Source organism: Mizuhopecten yessoensis, unplaced genomic scaffold (genome assembly GCF_002113885.1).
Source record: "Mizuhopecten yessoensis strain PY_sf001 unplaced genomic scaffold, ASM211388v2 scaffold10821, whole genome shotgun sequence".
In the NCBI taxonomy this organism is placed as follows: Eukaryota; Metazoa; Mollusca; class Bivalvia; order Pectinida; family Pectinidae; genus Mizuhopecten; species Mizuhopecten yessoensis.
This window is the reverse complement of record NW_018408738.1, coordinates 787749-814585: the sequence shown is the minus strand read 5'-3', so window position 1 is coordinate 814585 and position 26837 is coordinate 787749. Positions and strand designations below refer to the sequence as shown.

Genomic DNA, 26837 nt, shown 5'->3' with positions numbered 1-26837 from the left:
GGGATAACAATCGTGGTTGGTGTAAATTGAGGAATGCCTTAACAATTTATACGGTTTAAACATATAAACTTGATGTTTACGTATGTTTCTATATTCTAGCAACATCTATAAACTTATCTTTCTGTCTATACATTCTTTTATTTAGAAATTGTGTTTTCTGTGTTTTTAAACAAATTTAATCGACACATGTAAAATTACAACACAATCCCGTATACAGGTTAACATAACCACTTTGTACATGTACCTGGACCGTAGTTTTCTCCCCGCCTGGGGCACTTATGTAACTTGTCGGGTAAGGCCGGGGGTGTGAAAATCCAGGTGAAGGGGAGCTATAGGCAAATGAATGCAAATAACAAATACTATTCATTACGGTCAAACAGTATCGCATATCAGCTCTGTGTGTCAGGCACTGGTCAGGTAAAACCCCGGACACTCATAAAATTGTTATTTACCTGTTCTGTTACCTTGGAGCCAAACCCATTCTTGACAACCTAACGGTTGCTGTAATTGTGTAACACGCATTGTGAAATTGTATAATCTTGATTATTGTGATGACAAATTACAGATATACACAGTGTACATTATCGCATACAAGCCTTCCGTATTTTTGTCATTCCGTAATTTTGATCTACAAATGATACCAGATCGCACAGTTGTGTGGAGAGAAGCGCACAACGGGGTGAACGATTGCTAAATCGCACAGTTGTTCGCTCCATGTGTGGACGATGTGCGGACGGTGTGTGAACGATGTATGCACGGTGTGCCGCTCTATTTTTGGTGCGTTGTGCGGTCCCACAACTGTATGTCTTCTAGAAGGAAGAAGTCGTTACCGGGACTTGCAGGTTCTACTACACGAAATTCTAAAAGAAAAGATAATTGTGCACATATCAAATGTTGCAGGAAAATGAGTTATAGTGTATAAAGTCCCGCGGTCGACGTGGACCAAACGCTGCATTCTAGTCTTTGTACATCGCATATTTCAGTTTGATCTGGTGCTAAAAACGACATTACCAAGACATTCAAAAACACGCACAGGCATTTGATGATTTGTTTCTGAGTTCAAACCCTACTCATATAAAACTGATATTTTATATGAGTAGGGTGCAACTTCTTGTCAGGACCATTTTAATTGACATAGAAAATGCCTGTGAAAACACAGTATCATATATTTTATTATGAATTAATTTTATAAGTTGTGTTGTTGACAAATCGTTTTATTTTTCAGCCTTGAATTTGGTATTGTGGATGAGGATCAGCTAGATATGCTGGAAGAATATTTACATCATTAAAATATTTAAGTTCTAATTTAATATTTATTTTTCTTATATTTGTTGCGAAAAAAGCTGTTCGCCCTATGACCCTCTTTTTTAATTTTCAACAGAGGGTCATCACCCTCTTTTAGTATATCCGGGGTTGGCAGGTGTGTATGACCCAATACTCTGACAGAGCAGGGGAGGGGGCTAGATCTACACCCTACCTGTAACCAATCTGATGCAGTGTGTATATGCTCCCTATCAATAGGCAAAACGTCTCCGGGTCGAGTGACATATAAAATATACAATTTCGTCACATCGTCGTATAGGTAAATAATACAAATCACTCACTCAGTCATAGCTTGACAAAGGGACCAGTCGGTCTTGAAACATTGCGACACGTTAAATATGTACATTGTTTGTGTAAAAAGTATAACTTTAATATCATGAAGAATACGCTCATGTTCTTGGTGTCTTACCCACCCAAACATATTAAAATATAGTCCTTCTTGCAACTTGTATTTCTTATACTCCTTTGATAAACAGTTATGGTATTCAGCAGGTTTTAAATTAAAATGAAATACCAGGTGAGCTATCAAGGCCCCTGGGCCTCTTTTTATGTATTTTTTGTGAACCATGAAGGACCATTCCAAGTCCTTTATTTATTAGCTCACCTTGAACGAAGGTTCAAGTGAGCTTATGGCATGGACCGGCGTCTGTCCGGCGTCAACTTTTTACTTTAAACAACTTCTTCTGAATAACCAAGAGGCCCAGGCTGATGATATTTGGCTAGAAGCATACTGGGATTAAGGGCTACCAAGTTTGTTCAAATGAATTACCTTTGCCAATTTTCAAGATGATATTTAGCCAGAAGGATGTTGGCATGAAGGGCTCCTGAGTTTGTTCAAATGAATGACCTTCATCCATATTCAAGGTCACAGGCGTCAATTGTCTTGATAACCTTTAAACGACTTCTTCTATATAACCAAAAGCTCCAGGGTGATGATATTTGGCCAGTAGCTGCATGGATAAAGGGCTACCAAGTTTGTACAAACAAATGACCTTCACTTATATTCATGGTCAAAGGGGTTAATTGTCTTAAAAACCTTTAAACAACTTCTTTTGTATAACCAAAAGGTCCAGGGTTATGCTATTTGGCCAGAAGGATTGTTGGCATGAAGGGCTACAAAGTTTGTTTAAATGACTGACCTTTGCCCATATTCAAGGTCACAGGGGTAAAATATGTTGAAATCAATGACTTCTTCTAAATAACTAAAGCATACAGGGTGATTGCTTGTCGATGTGAATGACCTTTACGCACTTTCACGGTCACATCTGGTCCATAGTGAATACATCTGTAAAAGTCATCTTCTCAATAAATAAAAGATATAAGGTGGTGATATTTGGCAAGTTGCATTCTAGGAGGAAGGGCTATGGAGTTTGTTTAACTTAATGTCCATGTTTCACTTTCAAGGTCACAGGGTCAAATGTGTTTTAATCGTTTAACAGGTTCTTCTGAAGTCAAGACACTTACATTATGCCTGTAGCTTTATTTTATTCCACTTTTAAGGTTACAATTGTGAGATTAATAATAGGTGAGCGATGCTTGTTAAATGCACCCCTCTTGCATTTTTGTTAGTGCACTGTGCACTTAATAGGTATGTCGAATACAATAATCACTTTAAAATGAAAGGAAGCTGGAGACCTTGATCAGTCACATTGAGATGAAGGAGGCCTTATACCACATCATAATGATACTCTGATAATGGGAGGTTGGAGGCCATCTTATATTTACTTTGCTTTAAAGCTATGATGTGAAGTGAGGGACACTGCAATGGACCTGCATTAGGGCATTGAATTTTTGTTCATTCCAGAATGACGATGAAGTTCTACGAAAATTTGATGAAATGAAAAAAGGATATGATGAAAGAGGGCAATCAAACTTTGCTAAAAAATTGGTGATCATGTACCGAGACAGAAAGAAATTTGAACAGGCTATGCATTTCCTGGATGTAATGTAGGTATAAATTGTAAATTATTTCACTTTCATATTAATTATTGTTGAGATTGTCCTTAAAAATACAAAATCTTGTTGACTTGCATTGCAACAGTATATAGCTGTAAAAGTCATTTGTGTCAGAATAATTGAGACTTTTATTCACTATCCCTCGTTATAATTAGTTATCAGTACCTTGTTAAATGTATAGCAGATCTTCGGGGGCTTATAGGGTCTGGTACAGGGACCCATTCTCAATCAAAATATGATCCTGCATTTTCCAAATTACAATTTTAAGTTCATATGGCCTGTAGGGCCAAGTGAGCTTATGCCATTGCGCGGTGTCCATCGTTCATCCATCCGGCATCCGTCTCCATTGTCAATATTTTTCTTTACACAACTTTTTCTTAATAACCAAAAGGCCTAGGGTGATAATATTTGGCCAGTAACAAACTGGGATGAAGGGCTACAAAGTTTGTTAAAATAAATAACCTTTACCAATTTTCAAGGTCACAAGGGTAAAATATGTAAAAATCTTAACAACTTCTTCTGAATAACCAAAATTCCCAAGGTGAAGATATTTGGCCAGTATAGCAAGCTGGGATGTAGGCCTACCAAATTTGTTCAAATAAATGACCTTCACCAATTTTTCAAGGTCGCAGGGGTCAAATATTTTAAAATCTTTAAACAACTTCTGATGAATAACCAAAATGCCCAGGGTGATGATATTTGACCAGTAGCATGCTGAGATGCAGGGCTACCAAGTTTGTTTAAATGAATGACCTTAACATTTATTGAAGGTTACAGGGATCAAATATGTTTAAATCTTTAAACGACTTCTTCTGAATAACCAAAATGCCCAGGGTGATGAAATTTAGCCAGAAGCATGCTGGGATAAAGGGCTACCGAGTTTCTTTAAATGAATGACCTTGACTTATATTTAAGGTCACAGGGGTCAAATATGTTTGAAACTTTTAAATGACTTCTCAATAACAAAAAGTCGCAGGATGATGTTATTTGGCACATAACAAGATGGGATGAAGGGCTACCAAGTCTGTTCAAATGAATGACTTTGAATTATATTAAAAGTTACAGGGATCAAATATGGTAAATTCTTTAAACAACTTCTTCTGAATAACCAAAAGCCTACAATGTTAATACTTGGTCAGTATCGTGCTGGGATGAAGGGTTACCAAGTTTGTTAAAGCGATTGACCTTCACCCATATTCAAGGTCACAGGGGTCAAATATGTTAAAAACTTTAAACAACTTCTTCTGAATAACCAAAATGCCCGGGGTGAGGATATTTGGCCAGTAGCATGCTGGGGTAAAGGGCTATCAAGTTTGTTGAAATGAATGACCTTCACCTATTTACAAGGTCGCAGGGGTCAATTGTTAAAAAAGACCTTTAAACAACTTCTTCTGAATATCCAAAAGGCCCATTATGTTGATATTTAGTCAGTAGCTAGCTGTATGAAGGGCTACCAAGTTTGTTCAAATGTATGACCTGGAATCATATTCAAGGTCACAAGGAGACTAAACTAAACTAAACCAGTTACTTAAATTCATTCCGTTTGACACCCAAACTCAAAACCTATTTTCATGAAACTTGTTATACATGATTATTAGCTCATATGATTGCGTATGTGCGCTATTTTGCCATCGATCTGTCTCCTTCTGTCATCATGCTGACTGTGTCATGAGTAGAGCCCCCAATCCTGCTGTCTTTACTAAAGTTACCACTTTCTTGGTCACCACTCTTTATTGCGTCCATGTTCCTCAGAATATTTGTGAGGCATTGAGCTCGAGTTTTGTTTTTAGCTCACCTGGTCCAAAGGACCATGGTGAGCTTATAATTATGCCATACCGTCAACTTTTCCTTTAAAACGCTACTTGTCCTAAATGGCCAAGGAGATTTTGACCAAATTTGGTCAGAAGCATCCTTGGGAGAAGGGGAACAAATTTTGTACAAATGGGGGGTTGATCCCCCTGGGGGCTGAGGGGCGGGGCCCAATAGGGGAAATATAGCAAATTCTTTAAAACTTTTCTTATTCTGTACGAATGAAAGGATTTGTTCCATATTTGGTTAGAAGCATTCTTGGGGAAAGGATTTTTTTGTATAAATGGTGGGTTTGGCCCCCCTGGGGGCTGAGGGGCATGGGCTCATTAGGGGAAATATAGCAAATTCTCTAAAATCCTTTTTATTCTGTAGGAATGAAAGGATTTGTTCCATATTTAGTCTAAAGCAACCTTAGATGAAAGGGAACCAATTTTGTATAAACTGTGGGTCTGGCCCTTCAGGCCCCTGAGGGGCGGGCCCAATAGGGTAACATAGCAAATTATTCTTTAAAATCCTTCTTCTTCTGTAGAAATGAAAGGATTTGTTCCATAGTTGGTCTGAAGCATACTTGGTAAAGGGGAACCAATTTTGTATAAACCGTGGGTCTGGCCCCCCAGGGACCTGAGCGGGGGGGCCAAAAGGGGGCAATTGGGCTATATTGATTTAAGCGACTTCTTCTCTGGAACTAAAAGATGGATATCAACCATATTTGACTGGAAGCATCCCTCGGTAGTTGAGATTCAAAATTGTACAAATGGTTGGGCTGATTCCCGAAGGGGCTGAGGGGTGGGGCCAAAAGGGGGCAATATGACTATTTTGCTACAAACGACTTTTTCTGTAGAACTATTCACTGGATATCATCTATGGTCAGAAGCATTCATAGGAGGCAGGGATTCAAAATCAAAATTGTTCAAATGGTGGGGCTGCCCCCGCCGTGCTAAGGTAAGCGGCCCAAAAAAGTTTATTACTTGGAAATGGTTGAGATCCCTACGGTATCACCATAAATTGTTGAGTATAAAGAGAAGCATGCACATTTGATTCCAGGATGGCCTAGAGTCTGGCCCCATCCTTTGAGACAATAGTCCCTGGGTCATAACTTTGAAACGGTTGAGATCCCCATCCCAGAACTATATATACAAATGCTTGGCATAAAGAGACAAAAGTAGTCATGGTATTAGAATAGACCCTGGGGTCTGACCGAACCCCTCGTGACCTAGTTTCTTAGTCACAGCTTGGAAACAGTTAAGATCCCCACCCCATAACCATACATTACATTGCTGGGCATGATTAATCTAATACAGACATACTACAAGAATTGGCATTGGGGTCTAGCATATTCCCTTGGATCTCATTTGGAGAATATTTTGCCATGATTGCTTAGATTTCCAGGTGAGCGATACAGGCCTTCTAGGCCTCTTGTTGTTCTTCAAAGAACAGTTTAAATGCAATTGTCTCCTATTAGTTTCCTTCATTAAGTTTAATTTATCTTCAAGAAGTCTGCAGTATCCCTCGCGTTTTGGTAATTTTGTACAAGAACAAAATACTCTTCATGAATGAAAAAGTCCCCAGGCGCATGATTTTGATAGTAAATTTCATCAAGCCCCGAGTCATCTGCTCTCCTTTAGGAATGGCTCGGAGTAAATTTCATCATGCCCCGAGTCAACTGCTCTCCTTTGGTGATGGTCCGGGGTAAGTTTGATCATGCCCCGAGTCATCTGCTCTCCTTTAGGGATGGCCCGGGGTAAGTTTTACTTTAGTTTATATTGGGAAATAACACTTTTGGGTATACCCAGCAAGAAAAGGTCATTTAGGGTGCATATTAGCTAGGTTATAACAATTGTAAAATTTTCATTGCCCCCTCAGGGTCAATTAGTTCTACTGTTTGCTACACAATAAAACTCACATAAGTTGAAATCCTCGGGACTGATACAAATATTTGACTTATCTGATGGTTCCACTCTTCAGAGTTGTATAGTGAAGAGGCACTCGAATGACCCGAGATGTATTCCGTTAACTGTTAGAGTATCATCAGAATTAATACTACCAAGTTGTATAGTGTAGGAACACTGGAATGACCCGAGATGTATTCCGTTAACTGTTAGAGTATCATCAGAACGAATACTGTCAGTTAATCATCGTGTAGTCGTCATGGTTCCTGCAGTTAAAGAAATACTATGATTTTATTGTAGTTTAATGAATTTTAATAACTGATAATAGTCTCAAACATCAACATATTATCGTTCTTGTTGTAAGTGCATCTGCAACATCATTGCTAACAATGCACATGAGCACACACTCGCACAATAAATAGGTTATGTCAATAAGATGAAAAAGAAATAAGAAATGTAAAGTCTACTTGATACACGGGTAATTTTCACAAATGTACTGTTCCACACAAAATAATTTAATTTCACCATAAAATCACATAATTATTTGCATTATCAGGATGAAGCATTGTTGTTATTTATTAGCTCACCTGTCTGTCGTCTGTCCATCTGTCAACTTTTCCTTTAAGCAACTTTTTCTGAAGAACGAACAGGCCTAGAGTCATGATATTTGACTGAAAGCTTTGTCGGTAGGAGCCCGACAAAGTTGTATGAAAATGACCTTGACTTACTTTCAAGGTCAAAGGGGTCAAATATGTTTAAAACTTCAAACGACTTCTTCTGAAGAACTAAAAGGTATAGAATCTTCATATTTGGCTGATGGGTTCCTGGGATGTAGCCCAACAAAGTTTGAGAATGGAAATGACCTTGACTTACTTTCAAGGTCACAAGGGTCAAATATGTCAAATGCTTAAAATGACTTCTTCTGAAGAACTGAATGGCAAAGCATCTTTATATTTGATTGATGACTTCCTGGGATAGAGCCCGGCAAAGTTTTAGGATGAAAACTAACTTGACCTTCTTTCAAGGTCACAGGGGTCAAATGTCTCAAACACTTCAAATGACTTCTTCTGAAGAACTGAAAGGTATAGAATCTTTATATTTGGCTGGTGGCTTCCTGGGATAGAGCCCGACAAAGTTTGAAAACGAAAATGACCTTGACCTACTTTCAAGGTCACAGGAGTCAGATATGTCTAATGCTTAAAACGACTTCTTCTGAAGAACTGAAAGGTATAATACCTAAATATTTGGCTTGTAGCTTTCTGGGAAAGAGCCCAACAAAGTTTGAGAATGGAAATGACCTTGACCTGTTTTTAAGGTCACATGAGGCAGTTATGTCAAACTCTTAAAACGACTTTCTTCCGAAGAACTGGACGGTATAAAACCTTAGTATTTGGCTGGTTATTTCCTGGGAAGGAGCCCAACAAAGTTTGTGTTTGAAAATGACCTTGACCTACTTTCAAGGTCACAGGAGTCAGATATGTCTAACGCTTAGAACAACTTCTTCTGAAGAACTGGACAGTATAGAACCTTAATATTTGGCTGGTTATTTCCTGGGAAAGAGCCAAACAAAGTTTGCGATTGAAAATGACGTTGACTTTCAAGGTCACAGCGTTCAAATATGTCAAATGGTTCAAACTACTTCTGAGGAATTAAAATTCATGAAATTATAGTATTTGGCTGGTGACTTCCATGGATAGAGCTCACCAAAGTTTGCGAATGAAAATGACCTCAACCTAATTTAGAGGTCACAGAGGTCAACAACATTTTAAAGGATTTGTTCTCAAGAACTAAAAGGAATGGATTCATAAGATTTGGCTGCTAGCATTTTGGAATAGAGCTAACCAATTTGAGAAGGAAAATGACTTTATCCTACTTACAAGATCACAGGGAAAAATATGTCAAGCAACTTCTGAAGAAGAATCAAAAAGCATAGAATCTTATTTTGCTGGTAGTTTCAACAGATGGAGCCAACAAAGTTTGCGAGGGAAATATTTTTAGTGCAATATATATGACTGCTTAACTATTCAGGTGAGCGATACAGGCCCTCTTGGGCCTCTTGCTGATTATTGAACCACAAATCAAATTAACAAGTTAAAGCAACTTATTTTTGTGTGTAACAGTGCAATACTTGTGATACTGTTAGATAATTTGAGAATATGAATTCTTCCCTCACCCTGAGAACTGAGGAGATTGAGCTAAATATTTTTTGTACTAAAATAAACTACTTTTCACAGATGGAAAGATCCTTTGGAGCTTGAACCAAATTGTAAATTTTTCATTACCCCTGGGTCACCTGCTATCTCTTGGGGAGGAGTTAAAGTTTTGAACTATAGTATAGTTTATATAGGAAAATAACAGTTAAGAGTAAAATTTGACCATTTTCAGCAGGAAATTATTTGAACTTGGTTGGAATAATTTTGATGAGATGGCAATAAGAGGGATGTCAAAAAAAGATCTTTCCCCGCCCCTGGAGAAAGATGGGGCCGAAAATGGGAAAATGGTCGCCCCTGGGGAAAGATGGGGCCCAAAAGGTGAGAATGGCTAAATAAGATTCAGAATTATTCTCCACTGTTACTTGATATGCTTATGATTGAGGGGTCTCAGTAATATCATGCGTTTAGAACTCCCTCTCTGACATTTCATGGATTGAGAATTGATGTTAATCTTTAAATTCCTGAGTTGAGGATCGAGGGGCAATCTGTAGTTTCCTGGGCCGTTGATTATAAATAGATTCTCTGCAGTTCTATCACCCTTTGAGGAAGAAAGGAATACTCTGTAATTTCATCATAATGGATCGAGATTAAGATCTTGAATTCTATGATAAGAAAGACAATTGTTATATTGTTTTTTCAGGGTTCGAGCAAATCCATCATTTCCTTTTCTGTCTAATACTTTGGCTTACCTGCTCATGGAGATGCTGGAACATGGTGAATATAGAGGTAAGTCTGGTTAAGTGTTGTACATAACTCCTCAAATCAACAAATATAACCTATATTGTTTTGTATCTTTTAGATAGGTACATGTTAATTATTTTGTAAATTTTGCATTTCAAAAACATGCTTTTACCTGTTGGAAAACAATGATAAAATATGTAATCCTGAAATAAAAGAAAGATAAATCTACTGTAATATGTATATTCTGAAGATAAACTTAATGTTTATAGGTAAGTGCAAAATTGTTTAAGCATGCCGACAAAAAAGTTTTTCGAATTCTCTCATACTGTTCCATTTTAATTAAAAATGCACTCAGTCTAGTTAATATCAATTTGCAATGTAGCCATCTTTTGAAAATCGGTTGTTTGGGGATTCCCCACCAACCCAATGAAAGTGGCTGAAACAGTTTTGAACACATTAAGATGTTTTCCTTTTTCTTCAAAAAATCTGGAAGTTTAAAGATATTTTAATATTAAAAACAAATCCCTACCTACATACCAACTGGAAAAAGTGTGAGTAGGGAATTCAAAACTGCAAACAAACATTTTTTGTACGTTATCAAACATTTTGACAGGTCTAATTATCAAGAGAGGGTTAGTCAATTTGACTACACATTGGTTTCCATAACATTTTGATACAAAGACTTATTATAAGACCAAGTTTAAAAAAAACTTTAGGCCCTTCTGATAGGTACTATACATCTCTTTTCATTCCTAGGTATTGTAAAGTGCATCAACAATTACTTGGACATTGCAATAGAAATGAAAGAAAAGATGGCAGTAATACCCCATAGTCAACTGATGTTGATATTGAAGGTTCTAGTAGCTTTCCTCCGGCCTGCTGAAGTATTCAAAATTTTAGGAAGGATAAGGGCACATCATGCATTCTTTAGAATGGAATCCATAAATTTTCTCAGTCTATATCTGAAAAGGTACGTGTATTCTTACATAATGTTTAATTACAATATTTTGTTGTCTCTTATGACATTGTACACTGGAAAACATAGCTGAAAACTAATATTCAATATCTGTATTAAACTTGACAATGTTGTACCTGAACACTTGTGTTGCCATATTAAACTTGACAATGTTGTACCTGAACACTTGTGTTGCCATAGTAAACTTGACAATGTTGTACCTGAACACTTGTGTTGCAATATTAACCTTGATAATGTTGTACCTGAACACTAGTGTTGCCATATTAAACTTGACAATGTTGTACCTGAACACTTGTGTTGCCATATTAAACTTGACAATGTTGTACATGAACACTTGTGTTGCCATATTAAACTTGACAATGTTGTACCTGAACACTAGTGTTGCCATACTAACCTTGATAATGTTGTGCCTACAGTAAACCTTCGGTCAGTTCGAACAAAATTAAATAAATATCGTCAATCCTATTCCAATTACACGAAATTATAGCCGCTAAAATAAAGAGTTCGAACTATCCAAGTCAACATCGCCAAAATTCATGGCAAACAGTCAATCTATTGATACGGAACAATGATAGCCTTATTGTGGTATATATTTGCAAATCTGGAGATGAATGATGGTATATATATATTTCTTATATTTACTTACATATTGATAATCAATTATTAAGTTCAATTGCAAAGCAGCGACTAATATGTAGGCCACAAAGCAGTAGATGTTTTCTCGAGTAATGATGAAAGTTCAGTTGTACTGATCAGAATGCGGAGGATGGATTGAAACTGCAATTATGGATTAATATTTCGATCGACCACCTGGTCAGATATTTTTGTTTTGGCACATGTATAGGTAATATATCAATTAAGTTATAAATCAGTGAGCGGTGGCCAGGTCGCGATTATATAATCAAATTGTAATCACAGTAATATCATGACAATACACACGTCTGTCAGCGATGTGACGTAACATTCCGTGCTCTGTGTGACTGTTAGGATATTATACATGGTCGAGGCCTAAATATGTTTGACTGGCACATGTTTACAAGAAAGAAACTCAATTATCGGTGACATGTGACTTATTTATGAACAAATTGTCCGACATTGATGACAACAATGGTCGCACATGAGTACTACCCGTTATTCAGTAGTAAAACGCTGTCGTGTAAATATATCAAGTTTAAGCGAGTTTCGCGAGGCTATTATTGCATTGCCGATAGCCAACCTCAATCAATAATTATGTAAGTTCAGTACTCAAGTTGTGTGTTCGAACAATCCGAAACGTGTGTAAGCAGGGTATGAACTATTACTAGACAGAAAATTATTATTTTCATTGTTCAAAAATTGAGTTCGAACAATCTGCCTATTCAAACTGACTGGAGGTTTACCATATTACTTGTGTTACCTGTATTTACCAGACAACTTGTGTTACCTGTATTTACCAGACACATTGTGTTACCTGTATTTACCAGACACATTGTGTTACCATTATTTACCAGACAACTTGTGCTACCTGTATTTACCAGACACATTGTGTTACCTGTATTTACCTGACACATTGTGTTACCATTATTTACCAGACAACTTGTGTTACCAGTATTTACCAGACACATTGTGTTACCACTATTTACCAGACAACTTGTGTTACCAGTATTTACCAGACAACTTGTGTTACCGGTATTTACCAGACAACTTGTGTTACCGGTATTTACCAGACAACTTGTGTTACCGGTATTTACCAGACACATTGTGTTACCTGTATTTACCAGACAACTTGTGTTACCTGTATTTACCTGACACATTGTGTTACCTGTATTTACCAGACACATTGTGTTACCAGTATTTACCAAACAACTTGTGTTACCAGTATTTACCAGACAACTTGTGTTACCTGTATTTACCAGACAACTTGTTTTACTTGTATAAATTTACCAGACAACTTGTGTTACCGGTATTTACCAGACACATAGTGTTACCGGTATTTATCTTGATAATGTTGTACCTGACACATTGTGGTACTTATGTGTAATGAACATATACCTGGCACCTTGTGTTACCTTTAATTATTAACCATGTACATCCTATATTTGTCTCCTTGGGTAACTTGGTTTTATTAGTCTCCACTGGATCCTGGTGGGGACTATAGGTTTGCACTCTGTCCGTCTGTCAACCCCCAAAGTTTGTTTGGGACACATTTTCTATACTTGTCTGGGGCATATTTTTAATCCTTTTCACCCAGAGTACTCAGACTTCAGGTATGCAAGCATATCTTGGGTTAGCAGAGTTTTGAGTTAAGAATAAGGCCAGTGACCTATGGTTTGACCTTTGACCTCAACCTTGGAAAAAAGTTTGTCCAGGCATGTCTTTTGTATATACTACATGTATTTCACCTGGAGTAACCAGATTTGGTATGTAAGTACATGTACGTTGTGAATACACTTTTTACATTATTGACTTCTTCTCCATAACCACTGAACCAATTTCAATAAAATTTTGCAGGATGACTCCAAAGCCAAAGGCATACCAAAATTGTGAATAATATGGGTCTGAAGGGCAAGTCCCAAAGGGGTATATTGTGATTATGTTTTNCCCCCCATTGGGATTTTGTGTATTTTCAGTGGAATATAATTAAAACTTTGTTGGAATTCTTATTAGATTTATAAGATTTCAATTTGATGGTATAGATATTAAGACCCTGACTCATGCAGAAGGCCTGGTGGGCAGGACCAAAATGGATCAAATTGGTTAAAATTTCAAAGAATTTTAGCTAAGGCATAGCCATAATTTATCATCACTACTTCATATAATAACAAGGGTTTAAACACTCTTTTTCAAGTCCCTTGCCCGGGGCAAGTAGACACCAAAAATCCCCTTGCCCCAGCTGAATTTATACTTTCCCAAATTATTCACCCTTTTTAGTCACCGCTGGGGGAACCCAGTGGGGACTATTAATTTTGGTTTCTGTGAGTCCCAGATTTTGACTTCTGTTGTCTTGGGCTGTTAAGTGTCTTGCTTCTGTCGGAATATACCAGGTGCTAATTACAAGCTCTTGGATAACTCAGATATCAATTTCCTTTTTAAACAGGAATAGCATAAAACCTAAAGGCATTCCAAATTTCCACGGGAATTACATGTAACCTAAAGATGTTCCGAGTATGAATCAGGCACCTTTGAGGTTCCCGAAGGGGTAAACTGTCGTATTATAAATTGCTATTGACTGATTTAGATATTTTATGTCTGACCAACGACTACCGTTAATATTTGCATATAGTGCACACTTTTTTAAGGGGAAAAGAAAGGGATGTACACGATACTCAAGAACAATCAAAACCAGTCCTTGGTCGCGACCATTTCTCGTAAAAAATTTCGAAGATTTTCGGAAATGTTTTGAAATTTGCTTGCAGCAATAAAACTGCTAAATTTTGTTGAATAATTCCTGATTGCATTGCCAATTTAACAATTACGAAAAGTTGCAAGTTTAAGTCATATAATACTATAGAATCGGATAAATAAACTCGATAAAAGTAGGCTCAACTTTTCAGGACGTTACGTTGTGAATTGATAAATACCACGTATCGGGAAACATAACGAAAACTTGCATCGCATTTATCACTCTGTGGTTAAAATGTCGTTCTTGGGTAAAATCATGCTGAACTCTTCAATCTTGACAGTAGGAATGTGTCAAAACGACATGGGTAAAGTGGCGAAGTTAGCAAGTTTGTGTACTGCAAAGAGTCAAGTTAGCGTGATACTATAAAAGTTTGAGTTTGAAAATTAAATATCAATGGGTTCAAAACAGCCAAATACATTCCGATCTTTTCTTTTCGAAGGAGAATTGCTGAAATCACAATTGATTGGTGTTCTTCATGTCTCGCGAATTCGGCTGTTGGCGGTCCTCTTCAGAGTGACTGCCTTTAAGCGTACACATTCTGCTGATATCGATGACCGATTCACTACTTGGAAAAATGTATTTCATAACAAAAAATAGTAGAAGATTTATCCGTATATAAGATTGAATATTGTCTGAAACTTATTGTTGTGAAATCAACATCGTTATATTCCAATTACTGTTCTGCCCATGCCAGGTGACCGTGTCAGCACAGAGATCTCCTCGTATTCGAGGTGTCAGTCAAAGCTAACGTTATATTTGCGACATGCTTTCTTATTAATTCCATGTATTGGCATGATATGGCTACCTGAACAGCATGTATGTATTTACACCTGGTTATTGTTTACCATTTTGATTGACTGGTGGAAATATATCTGTGTAGCGTAGTCAATGATTTATCGGAAAATGATCATACAGAGTGATGGGGTGACTTTCATGTCATTCTGACATATTTCTAGTTTTTTTGGGGTTTTAGCTTACCTGCCCAAAGGGCAAGTGAGCTTATGCCATGGCACGGCGTCCGGTGTCCAGCAACTTTTCCTAAAAATCGCTACTAGTCATAAACGACTGAGCTGATTTTTAACAAATTTGGTCAGAAGCATCCTTAGGGGAAGGGGAACAAATTTTGTATAAATGGTGGGTCTGGCCCCCCCCTGGGGGCTGAGGGGCGGGGCCCACTAGGGGAAATATAGTAAATCCTTTAAAATCCTTCTTCTTCTGTAGGAATGAAACCCATATTTGGTCTGAAGCATCCTTGGGTAAAGGGGAACCAATTTTGTATAAACAAGGGGTCTGGCCCCTGAGGGGCCTGAGGGGCGGGGCCCAATAGGGGAAATATAGCAAATTCTTTAAGATTCTTCTTCTTCTGTAGGAATGAAAGGATTTGTTCCATATATGGTCTGAAGCATCCTTGGGTAAAGGGGAACACATTTTGTATAAACCGTGGGTCTGGCCCCGTAGGAGCCTGAGCGGCGGGGCCCAATAGGGGAAACATAGCAAATTCTTTAAAATCCTTTTTCTTCTGTAGGAACGAAAGGGTTTGTTCCATATTTGATCTGAAGCATCCTTGGGTGAAAGGGAACCAATTTTGTATAAACCGTGGGTCTGGTTCCCCAGGGACCTGAGGGGCGGGGCCAAAAGGGGGCAATTGCGCTATATTGATTTAGGCGACTTATCTGGAACTAAGATATGGATATCAACCATATTTGACTGGAAGCATCCCTTGGTAGAGGATATTCAAAATTGTACAAATGGTTGGGCTGACCCCCCAGGGGGCTTCGGGGTGGGTAAAAAAGGGGGCAATTTGGCTATATTGCTATTAACGACTTCTTCTGTAGAATTATGTCATGGATATCGATCATATTTGGTCAGAAGCATTCATGGGAGGCAGGGATTCAAAATTGTACAAATGGTGGGGCTGACCCCCCCCGTGCTAAGTGGTGGGGCCAAAAAAAGTGTATTACTTGGAAATGGTTGAGATCCCCACGGTATAACCATATATGCAATTGTTGAGTATAAAGAGAAGCATGCACATTTGATTCCAGGATGGCCTAGGGTCTGGCCCCACCCTTTGAGACATAGTCCCTGGGTCATAACTTTGAAACGGTTGAGATCCCCACCCCAGAACTATATATACAAATGCTTGGCATAAAGAGACAAAAGTAGTCATGGTATTAGAATAGACTCTGGGGTCCGACCGAACCCCTAGGGACCTAGTTTCTTAGTCACAGCTTGGAAACAGTTGAGATCCCCACCCTATTACTATGCATATATACAATTGCTGAGTATAAAGAGATGAATGCACATGTGCTTCCATGATGGCCTTGGGGTCTGCCACGCCCTTGCAGACTTAACCCATGGGTCATAACTTTGAAACGGTTGAGATCCCCACCCCAAGACTAGAAATACAAATGCTGGACAAAAAGAGACAAATGCAGTCATGATATTCGAATTGATCCTGTGGTCTGGCCACAAACGTAGGGATCTAGTTTCCGAGTCACAGCTTGGAAACAGTTGAGATCCCCACCCCATAACCATACATTAAATTGCCGGGCATGAAAAATCTAATACAGACATACTACAAGAATTGGCATTGGGGTCTGGCATATTCCCTTGGAGAATAGTTTGCCATGATTGCTTAGATATCCAGGTGAGCGATTCAGGCCCTCTGGGCCTCTTGTTTATTTTCATAATGAGTTTAATCAGAATGGTAAAGGAGAAATATAATAGCTTGATAGAATTTGCATGTATTGTAAAATGTTGTTTGTTTTCTTTTAATTACCAACGGCAAACGCTACATTGAACGTGAGCACATCTCTGATCTGCACACACCTGTCTATGCACACACCTGTCTATGCACACATCTCTGATCTGCACACACCTGTCTATGCACACACCTGTCTATGCACACACCTGTCTATGCACACGTAGTGTCACAAACACAATTTGCCGACTTTTAACATATTCATTCATGAGATTTACACAAACCTGGCTTCCAAGTAATGTTTGGTTAAGTAATCACTAGTTTATATCTGAAGATGAAAGCTATAATGATTGTATGATGAGGTATATATAACATTATGATACAAAACAATGGCTGTTGGGTGGTTCTCTTTAATAGCATTAGTTATGTCCCTTGCACTGTCTATTGGGTAATATGGAGTGGAAAAATGTGATGTCTGCCACCGAACATCCACGGTCCGACACTTCCAGTTGCTATAAATAAATGAAGATACGCTATGATCCTGCGAAACAATCTCCCTGCTTAAAACCCAATCGCCTTACTTCAAAACACAAACCGACGTACCTGGAGTTCCATAGTCAACACTTGTATGATAGTTATATGCACTTCTTATACAATAACATTTGTCATATTGGTAAATAACATATGACATTATAAGATTGAAGTTAATATACAAGATTTCCGTTTAGGATTTCCAACATGGGACTGGGTGGTTACCTATCTGTAAGGAAAATGAAGAGCAAAGAAAGCAAAGATTATCTTTTGTAGATCTGACAAAAATCGTTTTATGAGATGTGATACCAGCTGAAGAATCTTTAGTTGTGTTTTTTTTTTCAGAGATGTGTCACTAGCGGTAGAAGCGTTAGAGGAATTGTTGAAACATTCGCAAATCAGGAGGTTAGACTATCTACAAATAATGATTGAACTTGTGCAGGAAGATGATCAGCCTCTGATTGATAAAGGTAAGACAAGTTTTGGTTATTACCTGTTTTAAGTTACTGTGCTTTGGATTGACACCCAGAGTTATGTCAGATCCCTAAACAGTATATCATAGGCCAAGAGATTAGAGATGGCTATGGCATTATACACTGTCCTATAGCTGGATGGAAAGGCTGTCCTTTTTTCAAGGTTTGGTTTTACTTTGTTTAATGTTGAATTAACAGCTAAGGTCATTTAAGGATATGTCTTCATGTGTGTTATGTATGCATGCATGTATGATATGTGCTAGAGGCAGGGTATGTTGATATGTTTAAGATACAAACTTTATTTATTTTACATCAATTTTGAAACAAGTTTTTAAAATTTATATAGGGAAATAACATTGTTGACTATGATTCCAACTCGGCACAAATTTCAAAATGCTTGTTCTGCTTAATGATTGCCACAGGTGACCGCTAAGGCTCTTGGGCCTCTTGTTGATAAAGGTGTATGGTATTCAATAGGTTAATTTCACAGGAGGTTTTATTGTCAGTATATATGTCAATTGATTTTAAAAGACTGACCAGCTGTTGGTGAGTAATACTTCAAAGTTCACGCATGTTGATCTGGCCGTCTTAACACATTGATATAAATTGTTGTCTTTCTCTAGTGTATTCTATAGCTAACAGAAGGGAGGGGAAGCCTTCTGCCGATGTATTGCTGACCAGTGCTTACCTTATAAATGATCGCGTGGAAGAAGCAAGACAGATACCTTCGGTATATATAATCAGAAAAAACATTCAAAATCTTTGTGATTGTGTAGTATATCTCCCTAGTACCTTACTAGTACTTTCACCTCTCAGTTCCCCTGATGAACCCCCAAAGAGGTGAAAGTGCTAGGGAGGAACTAAAAAACTCTTGTCATCTTTAGCGCACCTGGCCTGAAGGGCAAAGTGAGCTTATGCTGTGGCGCAGCGTTCGTCCATCAACCGGCAGCCAGCATCAATATTTTACTTTAAACAACTTTTTCTTAATAACCAAAAGGCCTAGGGTGATGATATTTGGCCAGAAGCTACTGGGATGAAGGGCTACAAAGTTTGTTCAAATAAATGACCTTCACCCATATTCAAGGTCACAGGGGTCAAATGTCTAATAAAACCTTTAAACAATTTCTTCTGAACAACCAAAAGGACCAGGATGGTGATATTTTGTCAGTAGCATGCTGGTAAAATGGACTACCAACTTTGTTAAAATGAATGACCTTCACTCATATTGAAGGTCACAGGGGTCAAATATGTCTAAAACAAACTTTTAAATAACTTCTTCTAAATAACCATGAGGTCCAGAATGTTGATATTTTGCCAGTATCATGCTTGAATGAAAGTCTCTGAAGTTTGTTAAAATAAATGAACTTGACTTATATTCAAGGTCACAGGGCTCAAATATGTTTAAAATCTTTAAATGACTTGTTGAATAACCAAGGTGCCCAGAATGTTGATATTTGGCCAATAGTATGCTAGGATGAACGACTACCAAGTTTGTTAAAATTGATGACCTTGACTTATATTTAAGGTCACAGGGGTCAAATATGTTGGAAACCTTCAAGCGACTATATTTGGCCTGTAAGATGTTGGGATGAAGGGCTATCAAGTTTGTTCAAATGAATGACCCAACTGTTGCTTATGGTCACAGGGATCAGATATGTTCAAAATCTTTAAAAGACTTCTTTTGAATAACCAAAAGGCCCAGGGTTATGATATTTGGCCAGTAGCATGCTAGGATGAAGGGCTATCCAGTTTGTTAAAATGAATGACCTTTACCTATATTCAAGGTCACAGGGGTCAACAATGTTTGAAATCTTAAAACAACCTCTTCTGAATAACCAAAAGGTGCAGGATAATGCTTTTTAGCCCGTAACATGCTGGGATTAAGGGCTACCAAGTTTGTCAAAAGGAATGACCTTGACATTCATTCCAGGTCACAGGGATCAAATATGTTTGAAACCTTTAAACAACTTCTGAATAACCAAAAGGCACAAGATGATGATATTTTGCCTGTAACATGCTGGGTAGAAGGACTTCCATGTTTGTAAAAATGAATGACCTTGATTGATCAAATATGTTTAAAACTTGAAACAACTTCTTCTGAATAATCATGAGGCCCAGAATGTTGATATTTTGCCAGTAGCATGCTTGGATGAAGGGCTGCCATATTTGTTCAAATGAATGACCTTCACCCATATTCAAAGTTACATCAGGGTCAAATATGTATAAACATTTAAATGATCTGATCTCAATAAACAAAAGGTCTAGGGTGATGATATTTTGCAAGTTGCATGCTGAGATGAAGTAATTTATCTGTATTAAGCGACTATCTGTCTAATGCTACCAGTAATCACCCAATACTGATCTCAAAGATTACTTTAATCAACCACATTTGATTCATTTTAGCAACCATGTTTGACCAAACGGTCATTAAAATAGCTGTGTGACTCCAAATAAAACCAATTTCCAATTTCCAAACTTATAACAAATTTATTGGTGTGCAGAAAAAAATGAAAAGTGTTTTTTTCTAACTGCCAGTATTGTTGATTTAATTACCAGTGAATAAAACTTACAGACTGATATTTATCGTGGTTGAGCAAAACTATCGGGGTCTGTTTTGAGATGTTCACGACATCACTTTTGCACGAAATTAACATTAAATGTTAGCACACATATCGTTTCTAAATCCTCGACAATGTTAAATGCCTTTGATAACACCCCTGAACTTCTCAGCGCCAGTATCATCGTTATTACCAAAAACACAGACATATAAGCAAGTCTCTGGTGATCATTTGTTTTGAGTGAAATGACAATTCTTCTCAAACACTCTTAGTTGTTTGTTTACTGTCATAATTATCACTCGACTATTGATTATTTATTCACCTTATCTATTGAATGATGGTGTTTTAAGCTATCTGTAATACACGTGTAAATGTGCACTTGGGGTGGTGATCTGTTGACATTGGTCTGAATAAAGAGTCGTTTGGTTATAGTCATTTGTGTAATTCTGTACAAAGTATGGTCAAATTTTATTAAAGACCACTTTTATTTAACAACCGCTTTTTAAATTTCCCTTGGGTGGTCGCTTACTACAGATTGCACTGTATACATAGAAATGACACCAAGAGTTCCTTAGTAATTCCCTTACACTTCATCCCTTACACTTCATCCCTTACACTTCATCCCTTACACTTCATCTCTTACACTTCATCTCTTGATGAATCCCCTGATGAATTCTTTGTGTCACTTTTAGATGGTCGGTTTTCAGATGATGGTGGGCAGCAAGTATTAAAATCTTTAATCACCCTTCGTCAATGGTCCGTCATCTGTCCATGGTCCGTCCATGGTCCGTCCTTAAACCATTCTTGTTATCGCTATTTCTCTTAAAGTCCTGGAAGGATCTTTCTCAAATTTGATATGAAGGTTCCTCTTGGTGTGTAGTTGTGCAGGGTAACTTTTGAGACTGATCGTTTAAACAAACTGGCCGACAGGCGGCCATCTTGAATTTTAACAATAAATGCTTGTTATCGCTATTTCTCATGAAGTTTTGGAGGGATCTTTCTCAAATTTTGTTTGTAGTCTGTAGTTGTACATGTTTAATTTTGAGGCTGATCGTATGAACAAAATGGCCGAAACTTGGCCATCTTGGATTTTAACAGTGAATGTTTGTTATCGCTATTTCCCATGAAGTTGTAGAGGGATCTTTCTCAATATATTAGTTCCCCATACATGCCAGAATTAACGGCGTGAGGCAACATTTCACAGATTTTCACCTCCGATAAAGTCTCACGGCGTGGGACATGAATTTACGGAAAGTCCTCAAACCCTCACGTTTCTTAATGATCGATCGGTGAACCATGCATTTTCCTGTTGTTGTTTACTCGAAGTCTTACGAGATTCAACAATGTTTTCAGCGATAAATCACGAGAGCTCTCGAGTAGCGGTCATGTGATTGGTCATGTGATCGAAGAGCTCTTCCGATTACTTACGGAACATTGAGCTGGTTGAAATTGTGAGTTGATTTCGGTGTCTTTTACAATAAGTAATCCATCTGAACAATTAAAATAAATTCTTATTAAAGATTTAGTGTGATCCTTTCTTATTGTTACCATAAATTTCTGTGATACTACAGAATGCCTGACATTCAACCAATACCCGACGGTGTGGGCTTCAGCATCAAAATTTCGCGTGAAGTTGATACCTCACACTGTCAGTAGAACTAGCACAAAACATGTTTTCTGTCATGTTTGTAAGGTTAGTTCATTGCTAGAAACTTTGATTAATGCATTGTCCGGCTAAGTGTTTCTTTACAAATATAATTTCACTACGAAAGTAAAGAGAACGACCGGTAAATATATAAGGGGCATGTCATGAAGAAGATGGAAAAAGTCTTTGTTCTGAATGCTGAAATATGTAATTTAAAAGTCCAAATACTGAACACAGTTTTCTTCACTTTCACAGCTTATTATTTCTGTCCTTTTGTTAAATGCATGTTTCAAAATTCTGTTACATTATCAAGAAGTTCAAATGTAAATGAACATTGACAACTATGATCCTTATTTTTACAAACCCATCCAAATACATAGTTCAAAGTTTAAACTGAACATCGGTAGTACTGTGGCTGCTGTGAAAAGTGGCCTGTCCAACTTAATTTCGAAATTTAATATAAAAATCTGCTTCTTCAGTATATATCTCAACTATGTGATATTTTGTTTTGTTAACTTTGTACTATTAAATGTATATAATCATATTCAATATATACAAAAAAAACCTGCCAAAGTCAAAACAAAGTTCCTTACTTAAAGATTTTGTGCTTTATTTCATTGATTTAGTTGAATATGATAGTCTTTTTGCCGTGAAAAAATGCCGCAAATAAAACCTCCCTTATTTTCACCTCAATTCCCTTAAAAAGACTGTAAAACTCACAGATTGGTCTCCAAGAATTCTGGCATGTATGGTTCCCCTTGGTCTGCAGTTGTGCATGTTTACTTTTGAGATCAGATAAATCAATGGCCGACAGCTGGACATCTTGGATTGTGACAATGACTGTTTGTTATTGCTATTTCTCAGGAATTTTTAAAGGGATCTTTCTCAGATTTGACATGTAGGTTCCCCTTTGTCTGTTGTGGTGCATGTTTACATTTGAGACTGTTGGAAAAAACAAAATGGCTGACAGTTGGCCTTCTTGGATTTTGATAGTTAATGTTTGTTATCGCTGATTCTGAGTAAGTTTTGGAGGGATCTTTCTCAAATTTAATATAAAGGTTCCCCTTGGTCTGTTGTTGTGCATGTTTACTTTTGAGACTGATCGAATAAACAAGATGGCCACAGGAAGTACTGATGAGATCTTTCTGATATTGTAATGATCCAATCTATTTCTATTACTGACTACTAGTAAATATATGAAACGGTGCATTTACTGTTTTCATGACTTGACCAAACTGATAAGAGAAAAGAAGAGAAAACTCAAAAGATCAAATTGACATAGAACTAACGAAGATGGTACAAAGATGGGCACCAAGATCCCTCTGGGATCTCTTGTTGTATTAAACCATCATAAAGTCTTTGGATATTTTTGTCATACTAATTTGGATTAAAAGTGATTATTATTACAGATAAGTAATCGTTAATTTTGTTTTGAAATAGTATTACATTTTGAAGTATGCCATTAGGTGTGGTGTCTGCTTTAACCATTATCATCTGTTTTCTTTAAATTAGAACTTCCAAAGAATCATATGTGCCTTTTAATCATCTCATAGTGTTCTAGGGTGAAATGCTGGTATAATAATTAATGTTAGTGTTAAAAAATCAAGGTCATAGGTGTTAAAGGTGTTGAAAGCATTTTTATCAAATAACTTCTTACAACCAATAGATCAGGGGTCACAGTGCAGTGCCATGTAATTATTAAACCCAAATGGCCTAGACACATACATGTAACTACAAATAAATGTCAAGGTCAAAATGGCCTAGACACATACATGTAACTACAAATAAATTTCAAGGTCAAAGGGTACAAAATATGTGTAATAGGCTGAAACAATTGTTCAAACAAATCTAATTGAGATAAATATAAATTGACCCCTGAACCATTTAACGTACCAGTAAGTCGGTTTCCAGTGCATAATTTCAGTTTTTGGCAGAGGCACTAAAATATGTTTCTAATATAGTATTTACAGTCTTATATACCCATAGAGCATCAGAAGCTAACTCGTAGTTAACTAAGGTGGGAAGTAGAAATACACATGTCGTGTTTGATAAAATACATTACTGAAACCCACATTCAAGTTCCAAGGGGTCAAGTTTCTAAAAAAGACAAAACAAAGGCTGGAGTTATGATGCTGGGCTGTAATTTTCTAGGATAAGGAGCTATCAAGATTGTTCAAATTACAAATTATCCTGATGTAGATTCATGGAAACAGATCAGATGTGAAAATCTCCAAATGACGACTCCTTATGAACCATGACACATAGGGTAGTGATATTTAAATGGTATATAACTTGTTGGGGTGAAATTTTAAAGGCAGTCCATATAAATTACCTTGATCTTCATGTAAAGAACAGGGGCTAAGGAAAACATTTCTAGAGTTGTTTGTCAAATAAATTGTCAAATAATGATTTCTGATTAGTCATTTGATTGGTTGATAATAGCTAGCTCATGCTAAGCTCAAAGTATTTTTGCCAATACAATTAAATAACAAATATTTGAGTTGAAAATGTTTATTGTCATATTGTCTGATGTACTGAAATGTGAAATAGTGTAACACATGAGGAATATTTTCATCATAAGGAAACTACTGTAAGGGCTGTACATGTGTTTTATGTATTTGATGTATATGTAATGATAACTAACTGTTGTGTAATGATATTATTTAATTACAGACAACCACTGTTAGTGATAGGACCCTTGGACACGTGAAGGACGTTCATATTATTGCTTGTATCATCCTGCTGAAAAGCAAGGTAAACTTATCATGTTTCTTAATTACCCAAATTTATGTTGATGATTTTATGATTATATTGATGTTGATGATTTTGCTAACCCAAGAATGGTGCAACTGCAAAAGAATGTACCCTTATAATTTAACTTTGGCTATTATCCTCAATGTTAGGCCTATTTCAGGTTACAAACATTTTAGATTTAATTGTAGCACAGTTAGGCCACTGGTCACGTCCGTTGACCAGGTAACCCATCTCCGTTATTTTTTCATAAAAGTCTTGTAATGTATGGTTTTCTTCTCAAGAATGGTTTAAATTATCAAAGATATAGCCATACCAGTAAGTCGGTTTCCAGTTCATATTTTCAGTTCTTGGCAGTGGTACAGGGATCCTTAAATATGTTTCTAATATAGTATTTATAGAGGTTACACAACGAGTGGTTGTTGAATATGGTATTTATTTCACTCGAGTTAGTTAATTTTCAAAAGTTACAAAAGACACGAGCTTTAGTTTTGAAAATTAACTAACGATTTTACAAATTTTACAAATTCAAATATTGTCAAAATTAATGTTTCGGCAATAAATTAACCACAGACTATATGCGCGTAAGCATATCGTACGAAGTCTGCCTCCCGCCAAGTGATGAACTCACCGTAACTCACCGCTGTCAATATCCAAAACCATAGGCCTACGTTTCTTCGTGACGGTTCTATGGTTGACGTTTATAGTGAAAGTTCAGCCATAGTCAGACCGTCTAAATAGCGATAACGGGACGTTAAGTGAACGAAATATTTCCCGACACCGTGACGGATCTTGTTTTGAAACGAGCGATCAAATCTCTAAGTATCATCTTTTGATATTGCCTTAATAACCCCCTTTTCCGCATAACCTCACAAAGTCATCAACATTTGTCGGATGTTGACACCCGACAACATAAACAAAACAGCAGGTGGCAAAAAGCATGTGGAAAAATCTTCCTGGTCAGAGTTCATCTTCTCGACCAATCAAAACTCTTGAAGGTCATATACCACATGTGGTATATAACTCATATTTATCTAACAGTCTGCGTGTTTATACAATGATCTGAGAGTGAAATAACACAGCGTATTGTGGTAGAAACAGTCTTACCAATGAAATAGCATCATAATGAAAAGAAAACATTGTTTATCGTTTACTTCCTATTTTACTTACAGCCAGACATGTTGAATGAATTAGTACATTTACAAGACTCACTAGGCCTTCGCCAGATTTTAGCGGAGGTGTTAAAAAGTGGTGTTGGTAAGTATTTGATTTACATAAGTGTATCTATATATGGGTGTCATATTCTTTATTTCTTTATACAAATGGGATATAAATCTGGACATCTTTTATTGTGTCGCCTACGACAGATGTCGGAAAGACACATAGGTGCTGCTTTTCCGACGGCGACGGCGGGGTCAACAATGTTAAGGTTTTGTGTTAAGCTCTGTTTCTGACAAAGCTACACCATCAAAACCTTGATCATAGATGTAGCATGGGTAGTGGATCCTACTGCACTAATAACATTTCATTGATTTCAGCATTTTTAGCCCACCATTATCTGATGGTGGGCTATTTAAATCACCCTGCGTACGTGGTCCGTCGTCCGTCCGTTGTCCGTCGTCCGTCGTCCGTCCGTAAACAATTCTTGTTATCGGTATTTCTCAAGAAGTACCAGAGGGATCTTTCTCAAATTATATATGCAGGTTCCCCTTGGTCCTTAGCTGTGCAGGGCAACTTTTGAGACTGACCGGATAAACAACATGGCCGACAGGCAGCCATCTTGGATTTTGATAGTGAAAGTTTGTTATCGCTATTTCTCAAGAAGTACCTAAGGGATCTTTCTCAAATTTTATGTGTAGGTTCCCCTTTGTCCTGAGCTGTGCAGGGCAACTTTTGAGACTGATCGGATAAATAACATGGCCGACAGGCAGCCATCTTGGATTTTGATA

At 37.3% G+C, this 26837-nt stretch overlaps 1 protein-coding gene across 1 annotated transcript in view; it reads left to right on the top strand.

Moving 5' to 3' along the window:
* LOC110462677 overlaps positions 1 to 26837 on the top strand; it is an 82951-nt gene that overhangs the window by 47435 nt on the left and 8679 nt on the right. The window contains exons 18-24 of the mRNA XM_021516764.1: positions 3128 to 3270; positions 9831 to 9916; positions 10628 to 10841; positions 17807 to 17931; positions 18558 to 18664; positions 24811 to 24891; positions 26061 to 26145. Of these exons, the coding sequence (XP_021372439.1) occupies positions 3128 to 3270; positions 9831 to 9916; positions 10628 to 10841; positions 17807 to 17931; positions 18558 to 18664; positions 24811 to 24891; positions 26061 to 26145 (841 nt within the window). The remainder of the gene's footprint in view (positions 1 to 3127; positions 3271 to 9830; positions 9917 to 10627; positions 10842 to 17806; positions 17932 to 18557; positions 18665 to 24810; positions 24892 to 26060; positions 26146 to 26837) is intronic.